Source organism: Anolis sagrei, chromosome 1 (assembly GCF_037176765.1).
Source record: "Anolis sagrei isolate rAnoSag1 chromosome 1, rAnoSag1.mat, whole genome shotgun sequence".
Taxonomy (NCBI): domain Eukaryota; kingdom Metazoa; phylum Chordata; class Lepidosauria; order Squamata; family Dactyloidae; genus Anolis; species Anolis sagrei.
In genome coordinates, this window is record NC_090021.1 from 237,733,252 (window position 1) to 237,752,128 (window position 18,877).

At 43.8% G+C, this 18,877-nt stretch overlaps 1 protein-coding gene across 1 annotated transcript; it reads left to right on the forward strand.

Annotated features, from left to right (window-relative positions):
• The first annotated feature begins 493 nt into the window (after positions 1–493).
• CIMAP1A (ciliary microtubule associated protein 1A) lies at positions 494–15,141 on the forward strand. The gene is made up of 6 exons (XM_060754935.2): positions 494–602; positions 1,507–1,704; positions 3,482–3,583; positions 4,922–5,043; positions 11,502–11,639; positions 15,052–15,141. Exons 1-6 carry the CDS (start codon positions 494–496, stop codon positions 15,139–15,141), a joined length of 759 nt encoding a protein of 252 aa, XP_060610918.2.
• Positions 15,142–18,877: the final 3,736 nt, after the last annotated feature.

Here is an 18,877-nt window from a genome sequence, read left to right on the forward strand (position 1 = left end):
CTAAGAGACCAGGATTCATATCCTCACTTGGCAGTAGAAATCTATTGGATGGCCTTCAACAAGTCATACCTTCTCAGTCTTAGGAGAAGGATGTGGCATTCCTACTTTGAAAAAATCTGTCCAAGAAAAAATTATGAGGGTCACCATAAATTGAAGTAATGTCAAGGATGCATAACATCAGCAAAGAACTCCAGAATGCAGTGGCCAGCAATTGCCCTGTAGTTTCCTGCAACCCTAGCCAGCATTGACGACCAATTGTGGAGTATATGGAGAACTGTGGCCCAACAATCTCTGGAGAGTCATTCATACTTGATCAGAATCCCTCTTACATTAAGAGCCAGACATGGGATTCTTCTCTCATGCATTATTCATGATATTTTTGTTATATAGCATGATCTAGCATGTTTAATGAATTACTTAGAAGAACACGTGCTATTTGCTTGTTGAAGAATCTCTTCTTCATTTCTCAGGCATTGGAATATAAGCTGCCATCATGAGTAATGAAAAATGGGTGGGAACTTGGAGGCCTCATCGTCCAAGAGGCCCAATCCTGGCCCAATTCACAAGCCCTGGGCCGAAATACTACATACAAGGAGCAACAGGTAAACAAAATAAAACAAAGAAAAAAGGTAATATTGTGGTTTTAGAAATTAATCCAGTCTTCCTTTAAAATACAAATTCAAATGAAATACATCCATGTCAGAAACAACCTTCTGAGTTAACTTCCTGCATACGTTCAATTGAGATAAGTAGAAAAGATCTTATGCAGCTCCCACTCATTTCAATGAGAGTTGTTCATCAAAAAATCGCTGACTGATTTCCGTGATTTCCACTCTTATATTTGGTGCCATTGTATTGCTAATTCTCATTGTGCACAGCTACTTCTGTTTGTGTTTGCTTGTTCAGATACACAATGGAGGACCTTTTCATTGGTTGTTCCCAGGCTGTGGAACATCCTCCCAAGTGACGCCAGATGTCACTTCCATAATTTTTTGCCAATAAAAATATTTTTATTCAGGCACACTTTTCACATGTTTGGGGGAAGTTGCATGGAAGTCTTTAAGAGGAGTTTGGTGCATATTCATGCATGGCAAAGGGTTGGATTCGATGGCCCTTGTGGCCCCTTCCAATTCTAAGGGCCCTTCCACGCAGCCATATAACCCAGAATATCAAGGCAGATAATCCACATTATCTGCTTTGAACTGAGTTATCTGAGTCCACACCGCCATATAACCTAGTTCAAAGCAGATAATGTGGGATGAAAGCTGTATGGAAGGGGTCTAAGTTTCTATAATTCAATCAAGAAAACACCTTGGACATAGGACACCCCATTTCCTCAGTTTTTCATCTGAAAGGAGCTTCGGAAATCTTTTGCACTGAGATTCGGAGCACTGAGGCCAGCCAAAAAATATGCTGAAATTAAACTGATCAGTGATCTGAAATTGTATGATATATTTTTATACCAAAACGATTTGCATGATCTATATCTGTGTTGTTTTCTTCTAGGTCATGTATCACACATACCGACCAAAAGGAAAGCCCCAGCCTACAGTATGCATGGCTCAAGGCCTTCCCTCAGAAAAGACTGCTCGCCAGGTCCCTATCCTGTGCAGGGCTCTATGACAAATAGAGGGAGAAAATCGGCTCCAGCTTATTCAATGGGTAGTCGACCCAGGGTGAGAGTGGAGATAACCCCAGGTCCTGGTAAGGTGCATTCTTCTATCCAAAGTTTATGTGCATGATTTGGTTCTGTTCATACAACACAGACAGAACATCTGAATGCAGTTTTGAAGGATTCTATACAAGCATACATTAAGAAAAACCACACTGGTTACTTAATGACCAAACTGGTGACTTTCTGTGATTTCACTTTGTGAGATTGTTTTGAATCAACATTAATGATTTCTTTAAAATGCAAATAGATGTTTGTGAAAAGTGGCTGGAAATCTTGTCTCTGTTGCCACGTGTCTAAAAAACTGAACTAGTTGCAATTGGCAAGTCATTTACAACAAGTTATTCCAGCTTCTGTGTTTTGTTTGTTTGTTTGTTTGTTTATTGTTGTTCGAAGGAGTCAAGCACTGATTTAAAAAATACAGGGAATGTTCTCCCAAAAACACTGAATAGTGTTCAAAACGATCAATCACTGTCTATAGCAAAAAAAAAAATCCCTTCTATACAGAATGGATTCTTTTTGTGGTCACATGTATCTAGGAAAGGGCAGGAAACTCCAGTTGGTACAGATTTATTTATCGTGTCATCAGCAACCATTGTATTACAATTCTAACAGAGCAAGACAAACACAGAGATTAAAAGGAAAAAGAAAAAAAAGAAAGAAAAAAAACCACACAGATTTTGCATATTTGGTATTTGGTTAAATGTCCTTTGACCAGTATCTGGCCACTTGGAGTGCCTCTGGGGTTGCCGCAAGAAGGTCCTCCATCGTGCATGTGGCAGGGCTCAGGGTGCATTGCAGCAGGTGGTCAGTGGTTTGTTCTTCTCCGCACTCGCATGCCGAGGATTCCACCCTGTAGCCCCATTTCTTAAGATTGGCTCTGCATCTCGTGGTGCCAGAGCGCAATCTGTTCAGCGCCTTCCAAGTCGCCCAGTCTTCTGAGTGCCCAGGGGGGAGTCTCTCATCTGGTATCACCCATGAATTGAGGTGCTGGGTTTGGGCCTGCCACTTTTGGACTCTCGCTTGCTGGGGTGTTCCAGCGAGTGTCTCTGTAGATCTAAGAAAACTATGTCTTGATTTAAGTCGTTGACGTGCTGGCTGATACCCAAACAGGGGATGAGCTGGAGATGTCTCTGCCTTGGTCCTTTCACTATTGGCTGCTACTTCCCGGCGGATGTCAGGTGGTGCAATACCGGCTAAGCAGTGTAATTTCTCCAGTGGTGTGGGTCGCAGACACCCTGTGATAATGCAGCATGTCTCATTAAGAGCCACATCTACTGTTTTAGTGTGGTGAGATGTGTTCCACACTGGGCATGCATACTCAGCAGCAGAGTAGCATAGTGCAAGGGCAGATGTCTTCACTGTGTCTTGTTGGTACAGATAATTTTTTGTCTGTGGGATCCTCCAAAGCTTCACAGATTGTCAGAAATGCAAAAAAACAAAAAACAAAACAAAAAACAATGCTATAACTAGACACAGTTTTGGAGAACACTTATGTTTTCATATTAAGCAGAGTGAGGGCACTATCTGCTGCCTGTTTAAAAGGAGAATGATCAATCCTGGTGACTTCCAGGATAAGCGACTCACTCCAGGAAGCCTGGAGAGTTGAGCACTCTGCTCCAAAACCCAGCCTTCGAGAAATGCATACCTAATAGATTTAAAGCCCTTTTCTCCTACCTTCCCATATACACAAACCTGTCTTTTCCTTTTGGGGTAGGTTCTCTTTTGTGTTGTATTCACAATTCACCTCTGCTCATGAAATTTTTTCTCTTTAATCTCACTACAACCATTGCTTTTGATCTTTCCTAGCCTCTTACTCACCAGAGAAGTCTAACAGAATTATCTACAAAAACGTACCAGCACATACCATGTCATTCAGGACTCAAGGTTCAAGAGTAGACAGTACACCTGGTAAGTCATATCCTGGGCAAATGGAAACTTGGTAAGTTACTTTTAAAATAATAATAATGAAGAGTTACTTTTATAATTTCAAGATTCATTGAAGGAGTTACTTAATGCCATGGCCTCCGAATTTAAAAACAATTCTTTACTTCCTTGTTTTTCAAACATAATTACTTTTAAAACATCTGAATACTGTGCTACTAAATACTGTCTTTCCACTCCCATTTTAATAACCTCAGCAAAGCACAAGATTTTTTTTTTGTATTTGTTAGCAGTGTGAAGTATAGTTCAAGACAGAACACAAGACGTTTAGTGAGGCAGTACCCTTATCTATGACTATAAAAGTAATTGAAAGATATAGTTGTTGACACGGTACCCCCAGTGGCACACTGGGTTAAAGCACTGAGCTGCTGAACTTGTTGACCGAAAGGTCACAGGTTCGAATCTGAGAAGCGGTGTGAGCTCCCACTGTCAGCCCTTGCTTCTGCCAACCTAGCAGTTCAAAAACATGCAAATGTGAGTAGATCAATAGGTACCGTTCTGACGGGAAGATAACGGCGCTCCATGCAGTCATGCTGGCCACATGACCTTGGAGGTGTTTACGGACAACGCTGGCTCTTCAGCTTAGAAATGGAGATGAGCACCAACCCCCAGAGTTGGGATATAGCTGAACTTCACGTCAGAGGAAAATCTTTATCTTTACCTTATAGAAGGCTAGAAAGTTTAGTCCCAATATCAACCAAAAAATCTTGGGTCGACTTATCTGTGGATCAGTGTTAATATTTGCAACTCTTAGCTGTTATCAAAAGAGAAACCATCTCTCAATAGAGTGGTGACAGGCTAAAGCTTATTCTATCCCAAAGGACCCAAAAGAGCCACCAACTCCCTTTCTTCTTTACACCATGATATCACTTCTGGCCTTATTTGAAAACCTGGCTAGGAAAATGGTAGTGGCAACCAGGAGCAGCTGACCTCTGAGGTCTAGCTGGCACTTTCTCTTCTCTGTGAGAGGACCCTTGACTTATCCAGGAGTCACAATTAGCCATTATTTTAGAACTCAATCCTGCCCCCAACACGAGGTCAACTTACACATGAGTATATACATTAATTGCAGTTGGCTAATTTGCAATTAGTTACTCCAAGCTCTGTGTTTTTGTTTATTATTGTTAGAAGGAGCTGAGTACTGATTGCATTAAGTAATTCTAGCCACTGAATCCAACACAGAAATAGTCAAACATCCCCTCTGGTTTTTCTGAGCTCACAGTACTATGGTGAACACCAGCTATCATCTGTCTATTCCCTGGACTTTTCAGCACTCTTCCTATTGCTCATATTTTCCTTTTCCAGGTCCCAATGCTTACATGATCCCGAGGGTATTTGGACCCCACACAGTATACAAGGCTTCTAGTCCTTCTTATTCCATGGTAGGAAAAACTATGCGTGGGTGTTTTCATGAAGACCTTCATAAGGTAGGCTCATGAATTCACTTCATTTCTTTCTTTTTTCTGTTGATTGCCAAGAGTAATATGCCTGGATAAAATTTTGGTGCAGACTTTTTTGTTCTTTAACCAGCATGTTGCTAGTGAGTAGTATAGTCAACAGCTAATAAGTCCTGGTCCCTTTTGATTACAGCATCTGAATATATCTATCTATCTATCTATCTATCTATCTATCTATCTATCTATCTATCTCAGAATCAAGCATCAACTTAATCATAATATTATTTAGTTCAAGCAAAGATTAAATGTTGTGATATTGTTGTATCTTCCTCAGTTCTGTTATTCTCTTCTTCTTCCAACTATATTTCAATATACTACTGAGGCCATTGGAAGTTGTAATTTTCATTTCACCCTCACCTAAGACACAGTCCTTCTCATGCATGGATACAGTTTATACTTTCAGCTGCAAAACACTAATACTCAGTAATTAACTACTAAAAAAATCCTCATGTCCACACACATGTAAAACTGGTTTTAAATCTTCATTAATTTCCAGTCTGATGCATTTGCTTGTATATTGAACTCTGGGAGATCAGGGTTCAGATCCCAAAGTGCCCTTGGGAATACATTGGGTGATCTTGGGCAAGTCACAGTCATATCAACCTCAGAGAAAGTCAATAGCAGCAATCTCATCTGAAGAAATATTTCTAAAAAAGCCCGTGATACAGTTACATTAAGGTTGCTGAAACTGGAAATGACTTGAAAGCACATAAAAACAACAAAGTCCTCAGCAGCTAAACCACTTTGTACTCAATGAAACATACATCTGAATAGTCTCACCACTGCTAAAGGAAACAATTATAAATGGATTACAACAGGGTTAGCCAACCATTGATTATCTACCAGGTTTTTTTAGCATGGCCAAGGATGTGGGATTCTGTGAGCTGAAGTCCCAAATATCTAGAAGTTCAAAGGCTGGGAAAGGCCTTTGAGCCTTTCTCCTGGACTAGAAGATCAGGGGTGGGGATAAAACAAGAAAGAGCTTTGTCAAAATGAGGCTGATAATGGGATTTGAGAGAACAAAACCATGTTTCAGGTATTTCAGAGCAACATAGGGCCCTTCCACATAGCCCTATATCCCAGAATATCAAGGCAGGAGAGCCACATTATCTGTGTGTGGACTCAGATAACCCAGTTCAAAGCAGATAGTGTGGGATTTTCTGACTTGATATTCTGAGATATAGAGCTGTGTGGAAGGCCCATAGTTTTCTTATAGAACTTCCGGTTCTGGCGACTGCTAACAGCTAACCTCCCGTCCGGGTAAGGCGATTGCTCTTAATCCGAGCTTAATCTGATCCATCCGCCCCTATTCTGAACTCCTGTCATCGGCTCCTGAACCGGCATCTCCTCAGGACCCCGGAGGGGGGCTTGAGGGGAGCAGAGGAGGAAAAACCAAGGAGGGAAGAAGAAGGGAGAGGAAGGAGGTAGAGCGAAGGCCGCTACTATCGATACGGCCTAGCACGCTCCCTCCCAGCCCGTTTGCTCGGTCTAACCTGGCCTGGAACATCTAACCCACCAGCTGCCAATTACCACCCGCTGTGTTGACTACCGGAGGGAGGTCGGAGCGGCCGCCCTTGGAGCTCGGCAGTGTGCGCCGTGTTGCCTGTGTTGCTGTGCTCGGACTCATCCGCGGCTTGGATTAAACTGCGGACCGGAGCGGAGGCCTGGGCTGGTTGGAGTGGATTGTGGGGCTGCCGAGGGACTACCGAGCCGGAGAGAGTTGCTGGGGCAGCTGGCTGTCGCTCCGAGCGCTGCGGTGCCAGCGAATTGCCGTTCTGCATTGTCCATCTCCACCCACGGCTCGATCTGGCCCTGACTTTCATCTGAGCCCTCGGCCTGTGTCCCCAGCGTGGCTCCGCTCCCCGCTCCCCGGATTCTGTGCCGATCCTTCCGCGCCAAGCCTGAACTCCTCTGCACTCGGAGGTGTGATTCCTCCGCGACTCCAACTGAGACAGGCCTCGTACTCCAACTTTCTCCGAGGCCTGGAGGCGTCCCGGCTGCTTCTCCCATGCCCCGATACCGCTGGGGCAAGCTCGACAGGGTGAGCCGGCGGTGACTCGGCGCCTCCCTGGGAGAGCCTGACCAACGCCGCGCGGTGACTCAGCGTTTTTTAAGCTCTCTTGCGGCGATCGTGATCTCTAGCCTGCAACGCTCTTAACCAGCAACACTAACCTCACGACTGCTAGGCTGCCTCCTGGGTTGGTTGGAACTATATATATTGCTACATAGCTGCTGTTACATGCTTTGTGATCAACCGCCATTACTGTAACGCCACCCACCGCGTTACTGCCTCCATTTCCGGAATTATCCAGCTCATCAGCAGTTCCGGTGGCCATCTTAGCGATCCGTCACTCTGCTGCAAGGCCCCAGTCACCCGACCCTGACACTGATGGTGGGAGGGGGAGGAGGGAGACCAACTGGACTTTACATCTACCAATAGGACTGAGGACTAATCGATCAACTTGCACATTCATTGCGCTAGTAAATTGTTGTCTGAGCCAACGCTGATACCTGCCAACTGCCAGCACTTTATATGAGCCAACGCTATTAAGTCTTCCAATTACCAGCACTTTATTTGATCTATTGCTGCCAAATTTTACAACTGTTAGCACTTAGAGGGGCCAATTGCTGCTAAGGTATACAACGGTCAGCACTTCATCCAACAACTTGCACTTTAACCCTGTATAAGTAAGGTTATTAAGTGACCACCATAGCAGTCAGTCTCTGATAACGCGTTATTGTATGCACTTAACAGCTTTCTATGCACTTTAACAGCTTAAACTAAATCTTTAGCACTTTAAGACCTAGCAATTTAAAATCTACTACTACTTGAACCTAATATCCTACCTCAACCCTGTATCAACTCTGTTCCCCAATGTCAGCATTCCTCCCTTGGGGTCTGCTTATTGTGTTACTGGTGGACTGGGAGGACAATAGAGGGTGGAACGGGTGGGGGGATCCTGGAATTAACACACCAGGAATAGGAAAGAATTGGACTGAGACTGAGTGGCAAAAGTATATAATCTGGTACAAGTCATGGGTTGAAACTACGAATTCTAAGTGCAATATGGTAGAAGAAGGGTATTCCACTGGCCGGGGGGCCCCCATAGAGCCCGTGACGGGGAGGGGGAGATACGGGAAAGGGAGACCACCAATTCGGCTAATTCGGCCTAGAAATAGTAAAAATTTTACAGCCCAAATTCGGCCTAGGGAAAGAAGGAAAAAAAACTTAATTACTTGTAATCGGTCTCCTGACTTGGTAAGTGGGTGTACCCAGGTTGGCAGTCCCTCTGGGTTGAAGATGGTGCTGCTGAACGCCAGATCTGTCAATGGCAAAACATCTTTCATCCAAGATCTAATCTTGGAGGAACGGGCAGATCTGGCGTGCATTACAGAGACCTGGCTGGATGAAGCTGGAGGAGTTAATTTGACCCAGCTTTGTCCGCCAGGATTCTCTGTACAGCACCAGTCGAGACCTGGAGGGCGGGGAGGCGGAGTTGCGGTGGTCTATAAAAATTCTATCCCTCTGACCAGAGGCCCCATTCCACAGTCAACCAATTTCGAGTGTGTCCACCTGAGGGTGGGCGACCGGGACAGAATAGGGATTCTGTTAGCGTACCGCCCACCTCGCTGCACTACGGTCTCCCTACCTGAGCTAGCGGGGGTGGTCTCGAGCCTGGCATTGGAGTCTCAACGGCTTCTTGTGCTGGGGGACTTCAATGTACATGCCGAGACTTCCCTAGGAGGAGCGGCTCAGGACTTCATGTCATCCATGGCAACCATGGGGCTGTCCCAACAAGTATCTGGCCCCACCCACTGTGCGGGACACACATTAGATTTGGTTTTCTGTCAGGGATGGGAGCAAGGTGGCGGTGTTGAGGAGTTATCCACCTCTCCGTTGCCATGGACCGACCACTATCTGGTCAGATTTAGACTCACCACACCTTCCAACCTCTGCAGAGGTGGGGGACCCATTAAGATGGTCCGCCCCAGGAGGCTTATGGATCCGAACGGATTCCTGACGGCTCTTGGGGATTTTCCTGCCACCTCGGTTGGTGATTCTGTTGAAGCCCTGGTGTCTCTCTGGAATGGGGAGATGACTAGGGCCATAAACACGATTGCTCCGGAACGTCCCCTCTCAAGTAGCCGAGCTAAACCAGCACCTTGGTTCAACGAGGAGCTGGCAGCGATGAAGCGAAGGAAGAGGAGACTAGAGCGCGTGTGGCGTTCGGACCCGAGCGAGTTAAATCGAACACGGTTTGTTGCCCTATTAAGGGCATATGCCGTGGCAATAAAGGCGGCAAAGAAAGCTTTCTTTGCGGCCAATATTGCGTCCGCAAAGAACCGTCCGGCGGAGTTGTTTCGAGTTGTCAGAGGGCTATTGAACCCCACCACTCCGGATGGGAACCCTGACAACTCGACGGCCCGCTGTGAAGCATTTGCTCGGTTCTTTGCGGACAAAGTCGCTTTGATCCGCTCTGGCCTGGATACCACGTTAACGGCAGTCTCTGAGGATGTAACACGAGCATCTGCTTGTCCGATTTTGATGGATTCATTTCAATTGGTGAAACCCGAGGATGTGGACAAGATACTTGGAGGAATGAGAGCTACCACATGCATCCTAGACCCCTGCCCATCCTGGCTTCTAAAGGAGGCCAGAGGGGGATTGGCCGAGTGGGTGGAGGTGGTGGTTAATGCCTCCCTTCGGGAAGGCAATATTCCAGCCAGCTTAAAACAAGCTGTAATAAAACCGCTGTTGAAAAAACCATCACTAGACCCCACTCAATTCGTCAACTATCGGCCTGTTTCCAATCTTCCCTTTTTGAGCAAAGTCCTGGAACGTGTGGTGGCCTCACAACTCCAGGTATTCTTGGTAGACACTGATTATCTGGATCCGGCACAGTCTGGCTTTAGGCCGGGACATGGTACCGAGACAGCCCTGGTCGCCTTAGTGGATGATCTCCGCAGAGAGCTCGACAGGGGGAGTGTGTCCCTGTTGGTCCTGCTGGATCTCTCAGCGGCCTTCGATACCGTCGACCACGGTATCCTTCTGGGACGCCTCGCGGGAATGGGCCTTGGTGGCACTGTTTTACAGTGGCTCGGGTCCTTCCTAGAGGGTCGTACCCAGAAGGTGTTGATGGGGGACAGCTGCTCGTCCTCACAACCTTTGTCTTGTGGGGTCCCGCAGGGTTCAATACTGTCCCCCATGTTGTTTAACATCTACATGAAGCCGTTGGGAGAGATCATCCGGAGTTTCGGGGTGCGGTGTTATCTGTACGCAGATGATGTCCAACTCTGTCACTCCTTTCCACCTACTTCTAAGGAGGCTGTTCAGGTCCTGAACCGGTGCTTGGCTGCTGTGTCGGACTGGATGAGGGTGAACAAATTGAAGTTGAATCCAGACAAGACAGAGGCACTCCTGGTCAGTCGAAAGGCCGAACGGGGCATAGGGTTACAGCCTGTGTTGGACGGGGTTACACTCCCCCTGAAGACGCAGGTTCGCAGCTTGGGTGTGACCCTGGATTCATCGCTGAGCCTGGAGCCTCAGGTCTCAGCGGTGGCCAGGGGAGCATTTGCACAGCTTCGGCTCGTGCGCCAGCTGCGCCCGTACCTCGGGAAGTCGGACTTGGCCACGGTAGTCCACGCTCTGGTCACATCCCGCATAGATTACTGCAACGCGCTCTACGTGGGGCTGCCCTTGAAGACTGCCCGGAAGCTCCAGATGGTCCAGCGCTCGGCAGCCAGGTTGCTAACAGGAGCAGCTCTCAGGGAGCATACCACTCCTCTGTTGAGCCAGCTCCACTGGCTGCCAATTCCCTACCGGGCACAATTCAAGGTGCTGGCATTAGCCTACAAAGCCCTAAACGGTTCCGGCCCCACCTACCTCTCCGAACGCATCTCCTCCTATGAACCGACACGGACATTAAGATCGTCCGGGGAGGCCCTGCTCTCGGTTCCGCCTGCGTCACAGGCACGGTTGGCGGGAACGAGAGACAGGGCCTTCTCGGTGGTGGCCCCTCGGTTATGGAATGCCCTACCAAGCGACATCAGACAGGCCCCTTCGTTGCTGGCATTTAGGAAGAAGCTCAAAACCTGGCTTTTTGAGCAAGCGTTTGGCTAATCAGCGCAATTGTACACAGAATGACGGTAAACTGAACATAGGAACGGTATAAGGATATGAGACTGGATCTTGGTTGCGATCGAGGCACTGTATGAATGGTTGTGTGTTTGTTATTGGGTATGCTGTGTTTTAATTGTTATTGTTGTGGTAATTAATATTGTGTAAACCGCATTGAGTCACCTATTATAGGTTGAGAAACGCGGTATAGAAATAAAGCAAATAAATAAATAAATAAATAAATAAATATAGAGAAGCTGGCTATGAATTGCTTACTATTCCTAGTAATCTTTCTGCTTCCAACTTATAGACCCCTGGTCCTGCAGCTTATCATGAACCACATACAGAGGTCTATAAAAAGAGAGCACCAAAATATTCTATGGGTATGAAAAATGCAGCATTACGAAGTGGGAAAATACCTGGACCTGCAGACTATGAAGTAGGAAAGGTGAGAGAAAACTATTCTGTTGTTTTGGTATCAGTGTAGTCATGTTAAAGAAATCACATGAAATCTCTGGCAACAGAGCCTGAGGCTTGCCAGGAAAAAGCAGCTGGGGAAGACTATTTCTTTTGCCCTGTTATAGGGACAAGAGACACAAGGAATTGTAGCAACAATATTTTTATATAGAAATCTGAAAGTAAATACATTGGGATTTACCTATGATGCATTTATCAATGGCATTTTCTTTCTCAATTGCTCTATTTAAGACATAAATAGATTCAGATGTTACACATTTGTTCAAATGATGGGACCAAGAAATGAACTTGAATGGTCTCTCCTTTCTTTGTGAACACACTTGCTTCCTTAAATCGCAATTTACTGTTATATTTAAACTGAAATACTGGTTTAACCAGCACCACCATTTACTGGTTTGGATATCAAATCTATTTGTTATTTACTTTCTCAGAAAACTTTCTCTGCAACAATATAAATGGTGAAGATGTTCTCCTGTAGGCATTAATACTAATGTTGACTTGGTAATAGTTAGCAATGTGATACCTGGTAGACACATTTTTAATAGTTCTCCTGTGGGGAACTGTAGTCCCAAAATCATTATGCTTAAAAGGAATCTTCCTCCTGGGAAAGGATCCAATTTATGTAGTTCTGTGAGTTGAATTTCATTCATTTCATGCTCCACTCATGGAAAGGAAGGTATATAGACATGCTGCTTATCTACTTGTGAAGAAGGAGGCCAATCACAAGAAATTGAAGTTGCTGAAGATTATTTATTTGAACCTATAATTCCACATAGTGGAAATAGGCAGCATGTCTATTTTAATTAAAGCAGTAAAGAACCATGTTTTGTGATGAATTCCCTCAAACGTACATTGTTACTATCTTTGGGGAAAATAAATCCTAGCCTCTACTCAGAATTGGCTACATTGTCTTCTGCTCCATGCACAGAACCAAACGTGTCTGTAGTTTCAAGCAAACTGCATCTATCCAAACAATTATGTGGAACATATAAACTATTTGGTATCTGAACTTAGTTCCAGAAACACTTACGTTGTAGGATTAGTTTTCACAGAGTCAGTACTCCTACCTTTCTAGAATTACCGGCTAATAACAATTGGAGGATTTCTAGCCTCCAGAAAACCTTAAAGCTCAATAAATGTTCATGTAAGTCTCCACTCCATTGAACTGGGAGGACCTGGGATTTGTATTCTTGCTCAGGAGTGTTAACTTATGCAAAGGGGTAGTTTGTCCTCTTCACCACCACCCCTCTTGCCTTATCTTGGCAGAGGGCCCATAAGCGATTGTGGAGACCTATTCTAGATCTGAATGGTCTTTCACAATGGGGAAATAGATTTCCACACAGAAGACAGTCATGACAAGGGTTTGCTTGATGTACCTTCCTCTTAGCACATTTCTCCCTTTTGCCCTCTATTCGTGCCTCTTCGAAATTCATAGCACTGTTGGTAACAGCTGACTTTCAGTTAGAAAGCTCGAGGACCAGGGTTTCCAAGTTCTCTGTATTTATTCCACATTGGTTAGCTTTAAGTCCATATTTGAATCTCTTTTTCTGTCCAGCAACATTCTGTTTTCCATGTTTTCGGAAGCAATGATCGGGCATTTGAACAACATGGCCAATCCAGTGAAGTTGATAGTGGAGGATCATCACTTCAATGGTGGTGGTCATTACTTCTTCCAGAACGCTGACATTTGTCTGCCTGTCTTCCCAAGAGATTTGCAGGATTTTTCAAAGACAACAATGCTGACATCATTCTAGAAGTCGAGAGTGATGTTCGTAGATGGCCCATTTTTCACAGGCATACAATAGAGTTGGAATGACAGCAGCTTTATAAACACGTATCTTGGTATCCCTATGAATGTCCCCAATCCACACACACTCTCTGTTTCGTCTTTTTAAAATGCTGCTCTTGCAGAACTCAGACGGTATTGTATTTCAGCATCAAAGTCAATTTTTGTGGAGAGGTGGTAGTGGAAAAGGTCAGCATTTTCTAGGATTACACTATTAAGCTTTATTTCAGGCATTGCAGAGGAAATGGTTGGTGCCTTCTGGTTGAGAAATTTGACTTTCTCAATGTTCAGTGAGAGGTCAAGCTTTTATATGCTTCTTCAAAAGTGTTTAGAGTGGCTTGTGGGTCTTCTTCTGAATGAGCAGAGATTACATTATCATCAGCATATTGGAGTTCTATAACAGAAGTTGTTGTGACCTTAGTTTTGGCTTTCAGCCTGCTGGAGTTAAAGGGCTTGCCATCTGTTTGATAAGTGATTTCCACACTGGTGAGAAACTTCCCTTCAATAAGGTATAGAATCATAGAGATGAATATAGACAATAATGTTGGGGCAATGATGTATCTCTGTTTCACACCTGATTCCACCTTAAATGGGTTACTTTGGGATCCATTGCTGTCCAAGACTGTTGCCATCATGTCATAATGGGGAGAGGCACGGCATCCAATTTTCAGGAGGATGGTTCAGAGAGCATTATGATTCAGTGTGTTTAAGGCCTTTCCAAGGTTGACGAATGCCACGTACAGGGGTTGATTTTGTTGCCTGTATTTTTCTTGGAGCTCTCTTGCAGTGAAAATCATATCCACTGTTCCTCTGGACGGACAGAAGTCATTCTGGGTTTCAGGGAGGGTGTCTTCTGAAAGAGATAGAAGGCAGTTTGCGAGGATTCTTGCGAGATTTTTTCCAGCAGACGTTAAAAGGGAGATTCTGCAATAGTTTCCACAATCTGTTCTTTTTTCCTTTTTGAAAAGGGCAATGATAATCTCATCCACAAAGTCCACTGGAATCTTCTCAGTGACAGTTACCCACACTTTTTCAATAAGCTTGTGTCAGCCTACTTTCTTTTGAGCACGTGTCCCATCAGGTCCACTGACTTTGTTATTTTTTAACTGGTTGATGGTTTCACTAACTTCCTCCAAATGGGATAGTGCTGCAAGCTCATTCCTAGTTTGTTGTTGAGAGATTTGAGAGAACCTCTTCAACCACATTGACACTGCAGTTAAGGAGGTCATAGTAGTGTCTTTCCAACATAGTGCAATGGATTTTTGACCTTCAGAAGTTTGGTTTCATCTGTCGAATATAGAGAGTGTATGTAATGATTTGTTGGACCATAAATGACCTTTGTGGCTTAAAAATATACCCATGCATTGTGAACATCTGCAAAGTGTTGGGTGTTCTTGAGCTTTTGCACTAGTGTAGAACTTTTTCTTAGCATTACATTTGATGTCTCTTTGTCATATTTGGAAGGCTTTCCTTTTCTTATTGGTTATATGATGGATCTCATTAAGAAGATAGGAATCAGAGGTGGGGGGGGGGGAAGCATAACTGTTTGTAATTCAGTGGAAGACTAATCTGTTTATATATTTTCTCATCCTTCTAGGTATGTATGATCAAATCTTGTGCTCCAGTTGTCACCTTTGGGATCAAACATTCAGATTATACAACACCTATGATTGTGGATGTCTGCTGAGGTTGTCCTCCACCACTGAAATCCGACTGATTTTTTCTACTGATAGTTCTATATCATGTTCATGTTTTAAAGATGCCTGCTTCCATAGTTTCTAAATTAACTAGCAGCTGTTGACTTGTGTTTTTAAAAACAAATACCAGCACTGAAGGACCATTTCAAATATTCAGAAGCTGGTTATTGTTGAAGATTGAAGTACTAAACTCAGAAGAAGGAACGTGCCAGTCCCTTCGTGTGACGAGGACACATTGCAAACTTGCCTTAATGCTTTGAACCTGCTGAAACACACATCTACATTCTGAGTACAGAATCTAAGTATTTGTGTACATAATTTGGGGGGGGGGGGGTTGGGAGTTGATGTACAGAGAAATATATATTTGTTAGTTAGTTTAGTTTAGTTATTTAGTTAGTTAGTTTTTTGGTTTGGTTGTTTTGCTCCTATAAATCTATTTTTGTATATTTGTTTTACTGTTTTTAGCTGTGAAATCTGTTTGAGAATAAATAAATTAAGAAAGCAATTCTTAGTGGATGTTTTATCTTGTTTGCGAAGTCTGATGATCTTTGAAGAAACACTATAGAAACTGTAAAGACAGAGCTATCCTTAAAATAAGAATAGTTAGGTTTTCATAGAAATGGCAGCAAGGATTTACCCATTATCTCCCAATTGAATAACATTGAGAGAAGAGCTGAAATCATTAACACTAGAGTAACAATTGTCACCAATTCATCAAAATGATTTGATGAAGGGAAGCAAATTCCATGCAAATCCCCTTTTGTTGCTGTTTGCCTAATGCCCTCGGATTTGAACTCTGAGCAACAGAGTCATAGCCCAATGCTCCAACTATACACCATGTTGGCTCTTATGCTAGCATCCTTTATATTATTACAATCATGTTTATAGCAACTCTGTGGGCAAGATCATTTTATGGATCAATATCTAAGAATTTATTTTCCTCAAAGCCACACAATGAATCTATAGTGGTGAAATCTGAAAATAATAATGATAATAATAATAATAATAGCTTTATTTATACCCTGCTACCATCTCCCCATGGGACTCGGTGCGGCTTATGTGAGGCCGAGCCCAAACACAACAATACAAGCAATAATAACAATACAAGCAATTAAAATCAAACATAGACAATAAAACAATAACGTAAGCATTAACAATAAGACAACACACTATTAAAAACTATGGGAAGGACAAATGTAAATTGAAATTAAAAATAATGCTGGACATGGGTGAAAAAAAGTGATGGGGCGTTTGTGCAAAACATACAAGCAGACCTAAAAGAATGTAAAGTGCTTTGGAGGAAAACACATTTAAAGTCTGTGCAAGTCAACATCTACTGTTGCACAAGTATTCCATCTGAACATTAGGAAGAACTTCCTGACTCTGAGATCTGTTCAGCAGTGGAACTCTCTGCCCCGGAGTGTGGTGGAGTCTCCTTCTTTGGAAGCTTTGAATCAGAGGCTGGATGGTTATCTGTCGGGGGTGCTTTGAATGCAATTTTCCTGCTTCCTTGCAGGGGGTTGGATTGGATGGCCCACAAGGTCTCTTCCAATTCTATGTTTCTACCCATATTTTACTCAAGTCTAACACACCATCAAATTTAATGTGCACCTCAATTTTCAAAACTCTGAAACCAAAAAAAGTACAGTATTTGCTGCGGAGTGTAATACGCAATGGCAAAAAATACCAAAAGTACAAAGTACCATTGTAATACGCAATGGCAAAAAGTACCTTGGGAAGCCTGACTTGGCCACGGTAGTCCATGCTCTATTCACATCCCGTTTAGACTACTGCAACGCTCTCTACGTGGCAGCCAGGATGCTAACAGGAGCGGCACTCAGGGAGCACACCACTCCACTGCTGCGCCAGCTCCACTGGCTGCCAATTTGCTACCGGGCACAATTCAAAGTGCTGGCTTTAGCCTTTAAAGCCCTAAACGGTTCTGGCCCGACCTACCTATCCGAACGTGTCTCCTCCTATGAACCAGTTAGGACATTAAGATCATCTGGGGAGGCCCTGCTCTCGATCCCGCCGGCTTCACAAGCATGCCTGGTGGGGACGAGAGACAGGGCCTTCTCAGTGGTGGCCCCTCGGCTGTGGAACGCCCTTCCTGCAGATATTAGATCGACCCCCCTCCTTGCTGGCATTCCGGAGGAAAGTAAAGACCTGGCTGTTTGAACAGGCATTCGACTAAGCAGTGTGATTGATTGACTATCGGAACACGGAATATCGGATGAGTTTGGATTCTGATTTCATTGACGAGACCGGATAGATTTGTTATATTGATGTAGTGATGTATTGATATTGATGTTTAATGATTTGTGATGCTATTGCTTTTAAATGCTTAATGATTTTGTATTGTGTATACCTAAATTGTTGTAAACCGCTCTGAGTCGCCTAAGGGCTGAGAAGAGTGGTATACAAATAAAGTAAATAAATAATAAATGAGTGTATTACTATTGCTAACTGCTTAGGATTCCTTCTTTAAAACAAAAGTGTTAAAACACCAAAGCTTCCAGCAGTGGAAAGGAAAATCATGGGATGCATCTATGCTGTAGAATGAATCCACTTTAATTGCCTTAGTTCAATGTTATGGAATCCTGGGGATTGTAGATTTATAAGGCCTTGGGCCTTCTCAGCCAGGGTGCTGGTGCCTCATCAAACTACAAATCCCAGGATCGCATAGTATTGAGCCCTGGCCATTTAATTAGAGATGATGCCCCTCAAAGAGGAGCTCCAGGTACAGCTTCTGAAGCAATCTCCCCTTTGGCTTTGGTGCAGAACTAAGATAACTGTATGACACGACTCTAATGCACAACCCAATTTTGTCAAGGCCATTTAGTCAAAAAAAGTGAGCATTAGATTTGAGTAAATATAGTAAATGTTTAATATCCCTCTGCCCTATCCCTGAAACTAACCCAAGAATGTACATTAAATACGGACTCCCATCTTTCTGAGGGAAAAAAAGGAGAGCACAGAAATCCACTCCTATAATTTTTTCAATAGACGAGTGTTCTGCTTCAAGTATATTTACAAAAAACATAAATCCCTATTCTGTGTTTACCATCCAAAAGCATCCCAGGATGAATATGCATATTATATAGCAGAGCTAGGCAACAAGTTAGACGTTTAGAGAGATGTTTATGATCTACAACTCCCATTACCCTTAGCCTGTATTGCCAATGGTGAGAGATTATAGAAACTGCTGTGCAAAACGATCTAGCAGCAATTGTTTGTCCTCGCCAGATCACTCAATCATCACAATCTTAAAAACAACCATCAGTAACGGTGTGTGATTGAACCTCTTCTCTGAACAATAAACTATTAGCCCCCCAAATAGATGGATGACATTTCTCTTTATTAAGGCAAGTAGAACTAGAAGAAAATATTTTCAGCACACAGGGAACAAAATAGTGTAATAACTTTTGCAGTGTTGGAGTGATAACTTATTGATTTATCTAATTACTTCTTCTAGTATCACTCCTGATGGCACAATGGGTTAAACCCTTGTGCCGACAGGACAGAAGACCGACAGGTCAGTGGTTTGAATCTGGGGAGAGCATGGATGAGCTCCCTCTGTCATTTTCAGCTCCTCATGTAGGGACATGAGAGAAGCCTCCCACAAGGATGGTAAAACATCAAAACATCCGGGAGTCCCCTGGGCAACGTCCTTACAGACAGCCAATTCTCTCACACCAGAAGCGACTTGCAGTTTCTCAAATTGTT

Coding starts and splice junctions, on each gene's coding strand:
- CIMAP1A (XM_060754935.2), top strand. CDS start 494: ATGAGTAATGAAAAATGGGTGGGAACTTGGAGGCCTCATCGTCCAAGA. Junction 603..1,506: donor CTACATACAAGGAGCAACAG/GTAAACAAAATA, acceptor GTTTTCTTCTAG/GTCATGTATCACACATACCG. Junction 3,584..4,921: donor AAGAGTAGACAGTACACCTG/GTAAGTCATATC, acceptor TTCCTTTTCCAG/GTCCCAATGCTTACATGATC.